This window comes from Euwallacea fornicatus, chromosome 5 (genome assembly GCF_040115645.1).
Source record: "Euwallacea fornicatus isolate EFF26 chromosome 5, ASM4011564v1, whole genome shotgun sequence".
Lineage (NCBI taxonomy): Eukaryota > Metazoa > Arthropoda > Insecta > Coleoptera > Curculionidae > Euwallacea > Euwallacea fornicatus.
Window position 1 is genome coordinate 705592 of NC_089545.1, and position 17083 is coordinate 722674.

A 17083-nucleotide genomic window follows, 5' to 3' on the forward strand; every position below is an offset into this window, starting at 1 on the left:
CTTCGTGAATCTGAACAGTGCCTGTTGAGGCAGTGACATGGGCGAGAGTAAGGGGGAATGTAGAGAGGATTCGTAAAGGTCATTGGAATCATTGAAGTCTGTGAACACTAACTCAGGGGCCCCTGCACAGAATTGAGCTAAGGCGTTTCTGCCCAGAGTTAATTTCCACGGTCTCCGCCGATCCACCAAGTAGAATTTTATATTCATTTTTTGTCTTTAAAACATTTCCTCACTCTATTTTCTTCTCCCACGTCCGTAGTTTCTGTTTTGAGTTATTTTTAAGTTCCCCCACATGCATCGAATCCCGAACTTCTAGTGTTATCTTTTATACATGAGATCTCTTAATCAATACCTCCCTACCAACTTCCTCCAATGACGACAAGATCGATGGGACTAACTAAACGAACAATTTTGCCTATTAACTTATTAAATCATCTTCGTCAAGATCCCATGTTGTTTTGACGTGTGGGATAATGGCGATTCAGACAAATTAAGCCTTATCCACGTTCAGATAGCGAATTGAAAGTGTTCGTAATGCTTGTAATCTATCAACCATCTCATCAAGAAGACGTACGCCTGCATGTAACAGATTATGCACTCTAAGCTGCGAGCATTTAAATGCTGGAAGCATCTTTATATGCTGCTGCATTAGTTCCTTATTTGTTTTTCCTTTTCGGTCTGTATACGTTCAACGAACACCCTTGTTCTCAGTAGTAAATATAGATTGAAAGGCTCAGGTTTGTTTGAAGAACGCAGCTAATTAATCCAACCTGAGGTGGAAACAGGAATCGGTGTTTGTTTTGCGTCTGTTTTGTCGTTCAGACTGATGTAATGGCAAGATCTAACGGGCAACCTTGGTATTTTTCGAGGATTTAAGATCAGCGCTGGGGGCATCGATATATCGAAACGTTTCTCTAGACTTAACATGAAGATTGACCTCTGTCGTTTGTCGTAAAAAAACACGTCGAAGCCTTGTTTTACGAGTTTTCTCCGAAAGCATTATTTGAGTATTTTTCAAATAATACGTGTAGAGATGACGATATCGGTCCCCGCCAACGGTCGGAACCGACGATACTTCACGGTCACCGAAAGCCATTCCCTCTTTAATTAGCAAATGAGTTCCATGCTAAATATCTAGGTCTAGACGGACAATTTCATCAATCCCATAAGTTTGAGTTTGCTTTTGTGAAGGAGAGCAGATTTGAACGCGCGTTTGAGCTCGGTACCGGCCGGAATTGCGAAATTCGCCCCATTATCGCTCAAGCTGGGTCAACCAAACCGAAAAACTCCATCATTAAACCCAGATCTCTCCGGTGGGTCAGAGAAATTTCCAACGAAGCTGTGGCTTAAAATGCAGGCTATGCATTGCCTAATCACCCCGTCCATTATGATTATCCCTCGGAAACAAGAAAAAGTCTAAGCGACCGAATTTGCCGCGGTCATTTATGTGTTATTATCTGCTTGGCAAAATTAGCCAGATCTGTGGGAAACGAAATATGTAGTCATACACACGCCTAAAACTAACAATTAGTGAAAACCCGAAAACAAATAAATGAACGGAAAAGAAGAGCACACCTACAGCTTCTTCGGAGAAGTGTATTGGCGCCAGCGGTTTTGAAGTGTACCTACAGTGATGTGTTCGGCAAATAGTTTCAAGTTTTTAGACATTAGATTGTAATTGTTTGTAAGTTGGGCTCCTAGAAGTGCCAATGCCCTGTAACAATATCGTTTCTGTTTCAGCACACTCATGATGAGCCGTACAAGAATGGGCCTGAGGTTAATAATAAGGTAAGTCTCCTACATTATAGATATTTTTATGGCATTAACGTTCAAGTTTCTTAAGGAAGAAAGAAATTTTTTGCTTTAAGTCCAAATATGGTCAAAAGACTTGTTAGGAACAGCAGTTCGTATCTAATTATCCGGGAAAGTGAATTCTTATTAAATTCAACTTGGCAGTTATTATTCCAAGATTATAGTAATTTATAATATACATATCGAAAGTCTAAACCAGGTTTTACCTTTATCTGGGCAATTTATCGGTTTTCCCAATTTACGTAAATAGATATAATTGAGGCTTAGCCGGTCAGTTTATCCTTCTTAAGGCAAACATTAAAGATTAAGTTAGTTTTATATCACTAATAGTCCGCTAAGATATTGCGAATAGTTGATGCTTAAAATGGCGTTAATTGGCTGTAAAGAACACGTAAAAATCGCCAGTTTGTTAATAATATGCCGATTACTTTATTGATGTTAAAATTAGTGCGCTTAAACGCACATACGAGATTATTCTAGTTTTTTTCTCTCTGAGCTCAACCGGCGTCGGAAACAGTTAGTGCATCGACGTTCCGCATAAGTAAATCAATCAAAAGCGGTTAGAAAGTGTGGAACGTTTCAGGGTCGAGGATCGTGAAATCGGTTTTCTGAGTATTTCGAAATCGTGAAATCATCCGCGCGACGATTTTCCATGACGAGGTAAACCTGCCCTCGTCGCCAAGTTGAAACCTCCGACTCGGGAAAGAACTAGCTGCGGCCTGCACTCACTTTGGTCTTGGTGCCCATCCACTGCACCAACGTTAACTTCACGAGAACCATTTTTAGTAATATTTTTCCAAGCGAACTGAAGCGTCTTTTCATCCGTTAGCGCCACTCCACTGGCATCAGATCGGGAGTTGCATGGACTTCAACGTGGCTGAAACCTGCGAGTCGCGGAGTTTCCCCGCACTTTTTGCTCAGCTTCATTTAAGTTCGCCTTAACGTTCGACTGTTAGATCGTCAGATAGCGTTGGATTCGTCCTTGTCGGACCAGTTGAAGTTAAAAAAAAAAAAAAAATCTTGGGATCAGGCAAAGCTAATGAAAGTTTAGTCCGGAGCTGCGCTAGTTGATCGTCGTTCCGTTGGTGCGAGTGGGTTCGGCATCCAAGGAAGCTCAAAAAACCACATTATCGGTGTCAAATTTCGATCTGAGCGTTTCCGAGGCGCGCCATTGATTAGGTCTATTCCGACTCTATGACGTGGTCCCAGGGAGGTAAATTTATGTAGATGTGGTTTCTGCATGTCGGAACAGGCCGATATAATTTTATGTGCCATAAATGATGGTTGCCGTTCCAATCGTTAAAAGTGCGTTAAAATTCGAGTAAAAACACGATTAGAGAAATAAATTGGATAAATTGCAAACTGCAGATATCAATTTCAGTCGAACATTAAGAACTAATGTAATTTATTGCCTTATTTTCTTTTCGACATAAGAAACCCAATAATAATGGCATTATTTATTTCTGACACCAACGACGCTTTTTTCTAATTGAAGGCTGTTTATTTAATGGCCATTTGAAATTGCTGACTTGAAATCCCAACCGAAATGCCAATTGAACCGCCATAAATAACAACAATTATCATTTTGTTTTATTCGCAGATGCTGAGATCGACTTCGTACAATGGCTACCCAGAAGCCCTCACCAATCAGCCGAGTTCCACCAGGCCATCGTCCAGCTTACAAGGAAGCATGGACCTGAGTTACGTCACAGAAAGGATTATTTCACTGTGGTTTCCTGCCTCTGTCACTTCCCACTCTTATAGGCAAGGACAGAGGCAGGCTGCCCATATGCTCGGAAATAAGCATGGAGATAACTATATGGTACGAAAACTTGCTGATGGTACATAGATTAAGTTACGAACAAGATGTAGACAATGTAGCTTGCGTGCCCATAAAGCCCGAAAGGAAGAGGTGCGACCCATGCACGAGCATAGATTTTAATTCTAATGGGTTATAAATAATATTCGTTACCCAGGGCCTTTGACATATGGGATGCAACTGATGGTTTTTATAGTTTCCCAGACTGGGCCGGTTCTCGTTGGCTTGTAGACCGGAACAGGAAACCTTAGTCTAATAAAAGTCCCCGGGCAAGAGTCCAGGAGGAGCTTTATTACTTCTTTTTGTCTGTGCCTACCTACTTTGTTAGAGTTTTGTAGGTGCAATTCTATATTTATGTTGCGGAAGTTGTCTGACTCCGGGACGCACAGAGCGGCATTTGTAGGAAAAGCAAAAAAGCTATTTACCGCTCGGTCATAGGGCCGAATAAAGGAAAATGTGTAGTGATCACAGTTTGATCGGGGTCCCGAAAATTAACTGATTCACCGAAGCTGCAAATTACGGTAAAAAAAAGCAATAAAAAACAGATTTGCATATTTGATTGATCAATCTGCGTTCGAAGCTTCAAAAGTTTTCCCGACTGGAATGAACGTCACAAGGGAATGAACCTATCAGTTCCGTGATTTCGGGACAATTTCAGTGAGAATTTCACTTCCCATCTGCACTGCACTAAAAAACGCATTAAATACATATCCTCTCTAGAGCAGCCTGCGCTCACTCCAGCCACCTTTTCCAGGTTTTCAACCTCTCAGAACCAAAACGAGCCCTCAGGAGCGAACACAAGTTCGTAAAAGAAGTAGGCTGGACCCTTAGCTTGGCACCACCTCTGGAACGATTATGTAGTGTTTGTAAAGAAATAGATTCTTGGTTATCCAAAGATATCCACAGGATAGCAGTCCTTCATTCAAGGTACCAGCTAGCCATGCTGCTGAGAAGTATGGTATTACAGTAAACCTTTGCAGGGGGCCCAAAGAGAAGTTAGGAGTGATAGTAGCAGCTTACATGCATTACTCGAGTATCTGTGGCACTGCCGAGCAAGCACTGGATCGGTTTTCAATGAGGAAATTCCTAGATGATAACGTGGGACCCTTGAAACTGCCGTCAAATAAGAGGTATTTCCCTTTATCGAATCAAACGTATCTCCATTATGACTTTTGTTTAGGTATGTGGACTATTTTGCCGGACTGTTATCGCACAACATAAGGATCAACACAGCCCCTCTATATTTGACCCATATAACAGTTTTGGGAACCCCGTCGTTTCAGAACGGGGGGAGTAAAGCTTTTTTAAAGCTTTATGAAGGGCAGACTCCTGTCTATACATCAGGTAAGAAAACTGCCTGAATTCTCTTTAAGGTTCTCTTCATGCTCCATATATGTTCAACTCTTGATGAGCCAGTTTCTTTGTCTAGACTTAGAGATGACTCTACTTTGTAAAGAAGAAGCATAAAGCTCATGGCGAATGTACATTCATATAATATAGATCTCTCTCTCTCTCTCTCTCTCTCTCTCTCTCTTCCTCTCGTTATTTTCAAAAAATATTTTTATCAACAAAATTGAACTTCATTGCTTGTTTCAGGAATTTACAGTGTATCCAGGGGCGTATCACAGTTTACAGTGAACATAGCCGGAGAAAGAAAACGTGGCCTTCAACTTCGCGGTGATATTTTAATTAAGTGCTACCATCGTGGGTTAGGTAATGATAGAGAGACCATCTTCGCATGTCAGTTTCATACCTGCGCAGTGGCGGACCATAATTTGAGCTTCACGAGACAGGAACTGGATTACGCTTCAAATGGTGAGTAGAAGAAGTTTTGCGAGTCTGTTCTTGAGGAGTGATCACTTAGCGAGTGGTGCTCTTGGACGATAGACACAAAGGCTGGATGTCAAAGAAATAAGTTTCGTACCATATCTGAAATTGAGTCTTTGACCTTCTTTCTCGGCTTAAGACCTTAATGACGAAGTCATGCTCGCTTGATAATGAATCAATCAAACAATCATACATTACGATTCGGCTTCCATTTAACGAAAGGGAATTTGTAATGAAGCGGTTGTCTTAAGAGCAATTTTCACCTCCTAAGTAAATAACACGATTATTTGCTCCTATATCTTAATGGGGTCGTTGTCACCAATAACTTAAATAATCACGATGATAATAGTTTAGACGATTTAGTGTTTGACCTAAATGCGATATCACAACAATTTTCATGTGAAAAATAGCCGATTGCTCAAGACCTAGTCCTGCGTTTCGTGTAAAGCACCAAGCGTACACAGGACAATAAGAACGAAGGTGTAACTGCACATTTATTCGCCATGTTGTATTAAGCGTAAGCTATTTGCAAATTAAATGTTGGTTGAATTGGTACGTTATTTTCTTGCTTCAATTTTAAACAAATTGAGCGAACACAAGGTCGAGGTGCACCTCGCCGGGCACCTCGACGTTCACCTCGCCATTCACCTCCCTAACAATCGAACATCGCCGCTGATCGTAGTTCATTTTGTCTTATTTTTTACGAACAGAGAGGTAGCAAAAATGTCTGGATGTTCGGATAGTGAGAGCGGCCCGTTAAATACCTTAATGTGGTGGCTGTTATTAATTAAGCTTTGTTTCCGTTAAGTTTGGTCTGGTGCCGCAAATAGTACCACCGACAATAGTGCCTCCTCCACCCTCAAGCGCACGTCGAGTCCTTCCATCGGAGCGAACATATGGGGTACTGCTGATTAGACGCAACGTGCACCGTTGCCGTATAGAGGGGGCGGGTAGTTGAGAGAGAACCAATCACAGACCAAGTTTCGACTGTATTTGATGCTTCACCATGTTTTCACCCTCAAGCCTAATTGGAGTGGGCTTCTGCCATGAGATACATCATTCTGCCGTTCTCTTCAGTTTTTTCGAATATTTCTGAACCCACACGTCGATTTGGTCGGCCATCCAGAGTCGACTGAAAATTGTCAATAGAACGCTCGCAGAGTCGGGGAAGTGACTCTTTCTGGAGTCGGGAAAGTTCTCTGCTCTTCTCGGCTTCAATCTCTATATGCGTATCGCTAAATTTGTATTTTTCTCTTATTTATTTTTTGTCTTCTGCGGTATAATCCTCTATACCTTTTCTTCAAATTTGTGTCGTTTCCGACTGCGGAGCGAAACGTGTCTATCAGCATTGCTGCCATGACTCGCCAGTCTACCTATCGTAAATTCGAAATCTTTTCCTATTGTATATATCTCAAAAATAAGTATATCGCATCCTTATCCCGTTGAAGGCACGCACTTACGTTACTTACTAAAGACGAACTTTCGCCTGATATGAAAATTTCATCGGTGTTAGTCATTTTTAAATTTATTTAATTAATTTAAACTAAAAGATCGTTGGGCCAGGGATTTTTAGCCCCAGGGCGGCAATGTACCTTCTTGGAATAATATTTTTGGGGAGGTGTTGTCACGCCTTTATTGATAATAAATTTCCTTTCGAGCATGTGAGGCTAGGAACTTTGGCTAGATAATTCTTATCGGTATTGGTGTAATTCTTATTGCATGTACCATAACAAGTTCACACTATTTTAGGATATTACCTCGCATGGTTACGCCAGTTATTTTTTTATATTACAGAAACACGATCCAATTGGGCAAAGTTAAGACCTGCGGTGCATATCTTGATTTTTTCCCAAAGTCCTGATTTGCACTAGCTATTCCCAGAAATTAGCCGAGCCTATAGCGTTTTCGCATCACTTCCATGGCATATTGCTTCCATTATTTGTTTTGGATAACTTAGATAAGGGGGACTAGTTTATCAGTAGATGGATTACACCTAAAATGCGCAAAATACTTGGTCCAACGATCAATATTTTAGAAATTAGACACAAACTCTCGTCGGTACCTTACTGTCTGATTCCATGAATTGTGATAGATCCTGCATTTTTTTGATTTCGTACAACAAAAACCGGATTATGGTGCAATAAAAAATGATAGGTAAGGCTGTTAAATATATTCCTAATTTCTCATACGTATTTTTTTTAAATTTTTTAAAGGGAAATTCCAGTACATCTCGGGAATTTCACACCGATACTGATTAAAGAAGAGTCATAGCACAATCGAGTTTAAATTTCAGCTCGGTTAAAACCCTGCCGTGAATGACTTGTCACTAAAGAAGCGTAATCCTTTTGATTATTTACTTATTTTTTACCCGCATAATCATGAAGTTTTCTATGATATTCGTCTTGTCGCAGTCCCAGCCTCCGGTACCACGTAAAAATGGGCAAATGGTAAATTTGAACTGCTTCGTGGACATGATCGACCTGCTTCGATTCCAAACTCCAATATAATTTGATTCGAGTACTTAATTGAAGAGCAGATTTTCGTCGAAATGTTCCACATTGAATGCTTTCAAAATCATCAAAATATGCGCCTAGTAGATGAGTATTTTGTCACTTTTTAATCTATCTTACGCGTTTCACACGTTTCTCTTTTGAAGAGCATTTTTCTCATTCGTTCTAGTGGTCTTATCGACCTCTACATACAGTTCAAAAGACGTAAACTCGCCAGTTCTTCAGTTCGTTCTATTTGCTCTCAGCAGTCCTTCATCATTTAATTGATTCTGTCGTTTGATGGTGACGACTTTCAATGATTTCCGTTTTTGTTCCGTCTCACGTCGTCAGTTCGATTCGATAATTCCACCACACGTTTCTCATTGGACATGTGAACAATGATTATTTATCGATGTTCCTTCGGAAATAGATTCCAGCTGGACTATATTTCAATTACATTTATCCAGACAATAATACAGTAATAATCAAATAGATTACTTATCCGTTGTAACTAATTACTAGTTGTATTTGTGAACCTGTCATGGATAAGTTGCGTTTCATTAGAATTTTTGTGTGATTGGAAATAGCAGTAAAGTGTTTCTTATGAACGATAGATGAGCTCAACATGAATTTTTAGATAGCTGCCAGATCTCTCTTGTTATAATCGATTTTTCAATTTCGAGTGAGGCTGCCACCAACTACCTAGAAATCCCGTCCCAAAGTAACTTATCCTCATTCAATGGCAGAATTTTCCCCGTGGATAATTCGGCTTTTGGCATTTGTACTAACCGCTCTTAAACGAAATTATTTATTTAGGCTTTACAACGATTCCCACGGAAATGGTCCAAAAACCTATTCTTCGTGGTCAAAATCGGTGATCACCTCACAGCTTCAGCTGCGCGTTGAGTTCATAAAGTCTCGCGTTGATTCCACCTGGGCCGGAGCGCATCGAGTTAAAATTTTTCGTTCCAAGTCACTAAAGATCATTCGCAACGTAACTTAAAATTTTCCAAAAAATCGACATTTTCACACGAAAAAAAAACCTTTTGCCTTCCAGATCAAAGATTCCCCGCGGATGGTGTGGTAGAGCTCCACTTTTCTCCTGGACCCGAAGCGCGGCATCCGGCCCCAGCGCCGACGCCCGCAGTACCATTTTTGCCTGCGTTGGACGACCCGGTGGTACGTGCAGACAGCCCGTTCAACGTCGAGGAGTACGAAGAAGAAGACTCAGATTCTGGTAAGAAGTACTAACAAATTCTTTCCAACGCTTAATTCGAATGGGTCGCTTGAACTGCAATATTTCCTTGGAAAAAATCGAAATGCTTTTGCATGTTGGAAATCTCTCTTGTCCTGGGGCCTCACAATGGGTTAGCACGAACTACCTCGTAATTTACATTAGTTGTTTAGGCATAAACGCTTTTCAAACCAAACAAATGAAACTGTGGATTTATTGTCGAGGAGGTCGTGAGATGAAGTGCATAATGGACGTTGCAATGAAAGTGCTTTCGTGTTCGTTTCGGTGCGACCGTAACTAACACGGTCGTGAGCAAACTCTTACCAATTTGATATTCGTATCTCTATTACGTACTATTTATCCATCTAATAAACGACTAATCGTAAACCTCCACATCTGAACAAACCTTCCGGTCAGCAGCGACGTAAACCAATTACAGTGATCAGTAGTTGCAATTGCTTGTCTTTCAACGTTGTTGAGATTGCAGAATGCACCTCCGGGGTGTTAACGGCCAAATGAAGTACCGGCAAGGTAATTATATGATTGCCAAAGAAATGGCAGTACCTACACCGAAGCTACCTATTAGTGCGAGCAGTTTAGTGGTAAGTGCCACAACTGAAACTATGAAATTATCCCAGGAAGTGGATGTTTGGGAATCCTGGCTCTGGCTGCAGGATATGTACTCGCTATACATGGAATAAAATGAATCACCTGTATATGTAAAGTACACAAAACACCCACTATAACTTTACAATACTGTCTAAATATACATTCGCTCGTTTGCCTATGAAGTAAGCCTGCTTCAGTCGATTTACCACGGCTTTACGTTATTTCTGGACTGGTGTTATTTTCGTGTACGAACCTTTAGTATCAGATCCTAAAGATTAGTGGCATGTGGACACGTTTCTTCCACGATTTGTGCCTCAGTGATCCAGATGCAGTGGTTACATAAAGCGAGAAGTGGGTCCTGCAGTTTGGATTTGGGGTGCAGAAGGTTGGTGTGAAATTTGATACTTTTGAGCTTGCTGCGAGCACCGATGATTGCTAAATCTGGTAACGTGGTGGACGTGAAATGAAACAGATTTCTTTAGTTCGGAAGCGAATTGCATTTATTTTTAACGGAGTTCCACTTAAGTGGATATTTTTCAGGATTTTTACTAACCAAAGCTCAGCAAAATTAGAATTTTCAGTACCCAAACGTTTTTGACCAACTGATGGACTGGCCGTGTAACGGGGCACTTTTCGAGACTGTCCGCTAACCGGACCGAACTAAATATCTAATGGAGTTTCAATGCCCTTTTTTACGCTACTTAACACAAAAAAATGTCCATGACTTTATAGTAATTTTTAACCGCATCAGACTGATTAATCCGGTAAAGTATGATTTTACGCGTTTAAAATTTTAAGTTTCAATCGGTACTATAAATCGCTTCATTTCGCATTGTTCTGAAAATAAGTTAATGTAAATATTTCAAAGTTTATTCGAGGTTTTGAAGATTTCCCAGTTATTCATTTTGTCAAAAAGAAAAATAAAGATGCCCACACACCAAATTTATCTGTGTTTGAAGCTGTAAAAATTGGCCCCCATGTTTCTCCACTCATCAACGATATTTTAAGCTCGTTAAATTAAATAATATCGAAAGCCAATACCCGTCAACTACATGATATATCAAGGTTAATTTCGATCGACCTATTTTTAGAAAACACGGACCCTGCCAAACATCTTGCGCCGGCACTGTAACAAAATCTATTGAGGCGATGAGAAAAGCTCGCATTTCGACACATCTCGCAAGGTCCCGTTTGCACCCCACGGTGGCGATCACCCTGAGTCGCACGCAAAGTGCGCCCGGACTAACGGCTCGCCACCCTCGCAAAATCTGAATTTTTTCACGAGCGTCAATTGTTTTCTCGTAAGTTTCGTCGATTCGTTGAAAATCGACATTCGTCTATTGAGCGCGTTCGCACTGCGCCTGCGGCCACCAGGTGCGCTTCCGCGGCGCAGAAATCTCAAAAAGTGCCATTTGGGCGTGTTTTTTACTAAAGAAATGACGACGGATTCTCATTTAAAACGGTTAAGAATCCATCTGTATCGATTTTCATTGACCTGCGATACGGGATGTTGCTGCAGTGTTCCCGAACGCCCTGTGTTTTTTTTTTTTTGCTAAATTTGAAAAATACGGAAGGTGGTTCGAAAGCGTTCACTTTCGGTTGGCGAAAAGGCGAGAGGTCCGACTTCTCCTCGGCAAAGGGCTCTTTGCGACCCAGCAATAGCGCACCACCGACGGTCTCCTTGAATTATTTTTCTAGTACCGGGTGTCCTACGAAGTATATCGACTTTTTAGGGGCTACATCGAACCCTATACACGTTCGACTGCTGCTTGTAAGGCACATTTAAGACTCTCCGTGGTCATTCTAAAACCGGCAGTTGGAAACCTAAATAAAACCACTTCCATTTACAACTGGGCCGCCCGTTATAGACGCAATCTAGAAATCGAAAACCGAGTAGGTACTGCCGCCGATTCGTTTTCCAATCAACTGAAATTACAGAAACCTCATCGTACCTACTAAAGATGGATCGATTTCATAAACGACTTTTACCAATTGACCGATTGTTTATGGTCTTAATATCGAGAGATCATGATCTTATTTAGTGGGGACACCACATGGTCACGGCGATCTCCCACTCGCACGGCCTAATCGAATACGATCTTGCCCAAAACATCACGTTCGGTACTATGGTACTAATGTGAAGTGCTAACGTGTAGGTGGCCAAGTTTAATAGGATTCAACTCCTTTTGGACGTGAGTAGTTTTTCAGATCTAATAACAACAAACCATTGATTTTTTGCTTTAGAGTGGGAAGGTGGCAGTCTAATTTAGCATGTACTCACCGGGTGTAAATTTTAATTGTCTCTTTTCGATTCTTGTTGTTGTCACTTCCCAGTTGCCTGATGTAACGTAAACTGGCATTTTATAATATTTTACGCCATGTGAAACGGGGCATAGCTTCTGAGATATCGGAGCCCGTGAATTCCTTTCGATGGTCAATCGACGAAAACGATTCTACGACGGGGACATAATCAGGTGACGCAGAGAGCATTTCTCCTCTCTGCATCTACGTCTCCGATCCTGAAATAAATTTCTCTGAAGGGCAGACTTGCTCGCCCACCTTCTTCCTGTATTTCACGCAAATCATCAATACCTGTAGAGCATTATGACGTGTAATTATCGAGATAAGGTGATTATTAATGTTCCATGGGTGGATCGGATTAACGGGCGTTTCAATCAGTCATAGCAAAACGACTTCCACGAGGCATGCAAATTCGTTGAAAAAACTTCAGCTCCTTATTGATACTTAAACACTGCATTAGGAGTTCATAAAAACGAACGCGGATTATGGCAGCCTACACTTGCGATGAACGGGACACACGCCTAAAGTCGATCTTCCAATTTAGCAAGAAGTATAAAAACTGGACGGCCTTTCCGCAACACTCGGTGGTAATTGTTGCAGTTTTTTTCTGCATGACTCATGTATAACGCCTTGCTCGGTGACCTACTAAAGGGAGGTCCCTGAGGAGTCCTATTTTTGGGAGGTCGAGCAGGAATTTGCGTACCCGACGAAAGTGTCCCCACGAACCAGATTGTGATTTCAGGCCTTCCCCAAGGTGACTACAATCCGTCGCGCTACTTTTACGTTTACGTACGTTTCGAACTATCGCTAACCTCTTTAGTTCTGCATGGATTGAAAATGGTTGTTGTTTGTTTAAGGAACAATCCGACTAGCAGTTAATTTCAGCGGGAGTATTTCCATAATAAATGAATAACTATAAATCAGTACCCCGTTGTTCATGCAAATGCACTTTTAAAAAATCCACAGTGCCCTCGTTTTCTTAACTGCCACGGCCGTAACTCATTCATTAAGCTAAGGACAGACACGGATTGCGAGAGATCGATGCCGATTTATAGTGAAAATTCCCTCGAGTAATTAGCTTTGCACCTATGAGCGTTAATTATGGTCTTCGTGAGCCGACGAAGGGTCTCGAGCCACATAAATTTGTAATTTTATTTGGTTTCGTTGTCTATTGCCAATTTATAGTTGACTTCCTTAGAATAGCATGTGTTCCATGCCATCGAATGCCTCTGCATAGTCTATAAATACCAACGGGCTGTGCCAATTCCGTCTTTATTTGGTTCCATCTACGAGCATGGAAAAATTCTCGCCGATCTGCAGGTCGCATCCCATCCTTATCAAATTGTCAATCTGATGCAGAGGTGCATGGCAAAATTTCAAAGATCATGGTTAAGAATGCAAAACAGTGAGTCAAGGTTAATGCTTGTTCACGGGTGCTACCAACATCAATCGTTCCGATATCTGCTGTTATAGTAATATTGCAAACACCAGGTGCATTGATTTTTTTCCTCCGTTGGTATTGTGGGTAATTATGTACTTTTATTGGTAATTTATAGGATAAAGATAATAAATGCCCGCAGATAAGTGTATGTGAAGGAATGAAACAGGGTTTTCGTTGATTTATCGTCTCGCTTGTCAGTGGCCGGGCAATTATGTAGATTCCAATAAAAGTATTTACTACTGTGATCGAAAAACAAGGTGGATTTTTCATTTAAACTTCGCGGGTATTACAATTTTTTTTTTTTGTTGGTTGGCAGCGCTCGCTGTGACACATACGTCAGGTTGCACGTCAGTACATTCAATTGTTTCAGAGCTGCTCGCGTTTTTGCAACCATACAAAGGCGAGTTTTCCGGTTTTTACTGTGCCCGATTTTGCCGAGGAAAGAATTTTCATTAAGTTTCTTTTTGCGGAATGAACATTCTGCCGCGGGAACGTTGAAGATGTTACAGAAGACCTTTGGTGGATTCGGCCGTGTCGCAAAAAAATGTTCGCGAGTGGCACGAACACTTTAAAGAAGTTCAAGGCAAACAGTGCCCCGGACGACCATCAACGTCCACCGATGAAAGCCTCGTCAAGGAAATCGAAGATTTGGTGCTCTAAAATCGTCGATTAGAAACCTTGCTCGTGCCACGGGCATTTCGTTTAGGTCGGCCTTAATCATTTTGAAAGACGTTTGTGTCTCAAAGGCTGATCATGATTGATTCCAAAAACTGCCAATTTTTTGGAAAAAAGGCGTCGCGTCGAGACCCGCCAAACGACGATTTCCGACTATTTCCTGTGAAGGTCAAAACTTAATAATAACTTAAATTCTTAAAGGATTAGTATAGCCAATGTCATAATTAGAGAGAAAGTTGTTAAAGTAATAATTCTTGGTAATAGATTATTTTTAGTTCTGTAAAGAATTGAGTTTCTCGAATACAAAGTTAAGCTTCAGGAGGTAATACGTAAATAAGAGAATAAAGTGATTAATGTAAATGCGATTAAAACTGTTGTCAAACAAGAGAAAGACCTATTTCTTGGTTGGTTAATTGTTATTCGTCTCGAAATAAACCCCGGGAGTGGCGGAAGACCTCCAGGAGAAAAAAATCATTATAAAAATAATTTCATTGAGATTGCCTGTAAATCTATTGATTTGTGAAATGTAAAGGATTTTTCACATTTCATAAAAATCTGATATGATTCATCGAAGAACACGCCGAAATTTTTCGTAAACAGACCTGGTTTGGTCCTAAAATTCTTCCGATGATTCGTGAGGATACAATTTTAAAAAAATATTAAGTTGGGCATTCGGCTTAAGAAAGATAAAAGGACTATCGGGGCATTTTTTGTCATGTTGGCAGTACTGGATTGGAGTGTCAAGAAATTCCTCTTGCCACTTCTAGGAGTCAGAAATGTAGAGCGGCTGCTCCTATTTTTATAAAAATTTGCAGATCTTCTTAATATACATATATGAGAGATTGCCTAATTAAAGGTTAAATTCTTTCGAGTTTCCAAACGGAGTTGTGGAAAATGACAAAATGAAAGAGGCTATAATCTGAGCTACAAAATATTTAGAGATTCTCTCAGAAGAGACGCATCATTGCGAGAGATGGGACTTGCGTTTGTGCGTACGAGCAGGGCACAACCAATCAATCGAGCGAGAATCGTGCAAAAGGTGAAACAAAATCGAAAAATAAACGCGCCAAAGTCACTTAACAATCGTCAACGGTTTTCTTCCATTGCAGCAGTTTTGTGCATTGCGATTTTTTTCCACCAGGTCAAACTGTTAACAAAAAATATTTATTTGAATGTTACGCATCGCTTGCGCGAGCCTACTCGCTTCGATGGGCCAGAATTATCAGCAGAAAATTTTTGATTTTTACACCACGATAATGCACTGTCCCTCTCTGGATCGGTTGTCGGAGAATATATTGCCGAAAACTGGACCCATGTCGTTCCGTGACCACCGCACTCGCCTGATTTAGCACCGTTGGACTTCTGGCCGTTCGACAAACTCAAAAAACCGCTCCGGGGACACCGTTCCGACTCGATTGGGAAGAGAAAAGTCGAATCAAAGAAAGTATTGAAGGCCATCCCGGAAAAAGACTTCTCCCTCTCTCGCTCGCTCTTTCGAGAATTGAAACGAACGGTCGCTTAAGTGCATTGTGCCGGACGGCGAGTATTTTTAAGGCGATGTAATTCATTTAAAATAATAAATAAATATTTTTCGTTTCATGGATAAATTTCCATCGTTGTTTGAGCGCAGTAGTACAAATAAAAGGAAACTACTAAATTGGGCGAATGGGGAGAGATCTGAAATTCGCGTCAAGATCGAAGGAATCGAAGATCACCTCTTCCGAAAAGCTTTGCAATTACCGATCTGGAAAACCCAAATCGAATTCAGGTCGAGAACGGTAAAATGGCGAAGGCTGCGCCTGCAGCCTCGCATGCGTCTCTCCAACTTGCAACTCATGGGGAATTACCTGGATAATACGATTTCTGCGTTGAACGGGTTCATAAGCACCAACTTCTGATCTACGAGACGAAAGGCCTTGTTGCCCTGCCTTAATATTGAGCAATTCGGCGCTACTCAGTTCCTCAGCTTTTTGTTAAAATGTCGTCTCGTGCGGAATGGCACTTGTTGCCCCCCTTTAGTTTACTTCGATTCAGAAAAAATCTTTTTTTTTTTTTGTTATTTAAGTTCCCACGAGGACTGTGGTACTGTTAATCGTACCAACCTCGCTGAAAAGTTTACGTAGGAATACGACATTTGCTCACGTTAGTCGCCGAGAAACGAGACATTTTTGGTGTTACGTAAGTGTCCCGCGGGGCAAGTTTTTTCAGGCTTGAAAATGGGTCCTATTCACTCGCAGCCGGAACGCCCTGCACCTTCGTATGCATATTGCGTCTATTATGTTCAAAGTGTTTGCTTTGCAATATATTAAGCATACACAACGGTGTCCTTCATGATATTCTAATTTATAGCAAATTAGCTGGACATCAAAGACACATTCGCCGACTAATACCATATGTGTTCCCACACAAAGCTAGATCAATATCTGGAAACATCAACTACTACTGATCACTTGAGTCGATTGATTAGTTATTAAAAGGTACAGAAGAAAATGATTTATTGAACCGTGAGTTGCCGGTAACTAAGTAGATGTCGATTAAAGTCGAAGGTTAAAAATACAGTTACTGCAACAGTAGGTGTACCCACCTGCAAATGGTGCAGTTGCTAACTCATTCGCCACAGAGCTTAGGCTCAGTGATATCCTTTAATCTTAAATTTCGCCGTCAGTTCACTTCGAGATTTCGAAAGGTTATTATTAGGACCGTACGCAACTGGGCCTTAATAATAAATTCTATGAGAGCGTGCGTAAAAATCGCCAAAACACTCAGAAATTGAAGATGAAAAGGCCTGAAGACGGCAGCCAAAGCGTTTAATTTCAATGAGCGCCCCATTTTGAGCTTCGCTCGAAGCACACACCATACTTAAACTAGTAATTGCT

General features: G+C 41.0%; 1 protein-coding gene across 15 annotated transcripts in view; it reads left to right on the top strand.

Annotated features, from left to right (window-relative positions):
* The window catches only part of by (blistery), a 101868-nt gene that overhangs the window by 71455 nt on the left and 13330 nt on the right, over window positions 1–17083 (top strand). For all 15 annotated transcript variants that reach the window (XM_066282720.1, XM_066282721.1, XM_066282733.1 and 12 more), the window contains 7 exons: window positions 1741–1788; window positions 3413–3634; window positions 4386–4558; window positions 4612–4761; window positions 4812–4975; window positions 5228–5446; window positions 9005–9184. In XM_066282720.1, coding sequence (XP_066138817.1) covers window positions 1741–1788; window positions 3413–3634; window positions 4386–4558; window positions 4612–4761; window positions 4812–4975; window positions 5228–5446; window positions 9005–9184 — 1156 coding nt within the window. The remainder of the gene's footprint in view (window positions 1–1740; window positions 1789–3412; window positions 3635–4385; window positions 4559–4611; window positions 4762–4811; window positions 4976–5227; window positions 5447–9004; window positions 9185–17083) is intronic.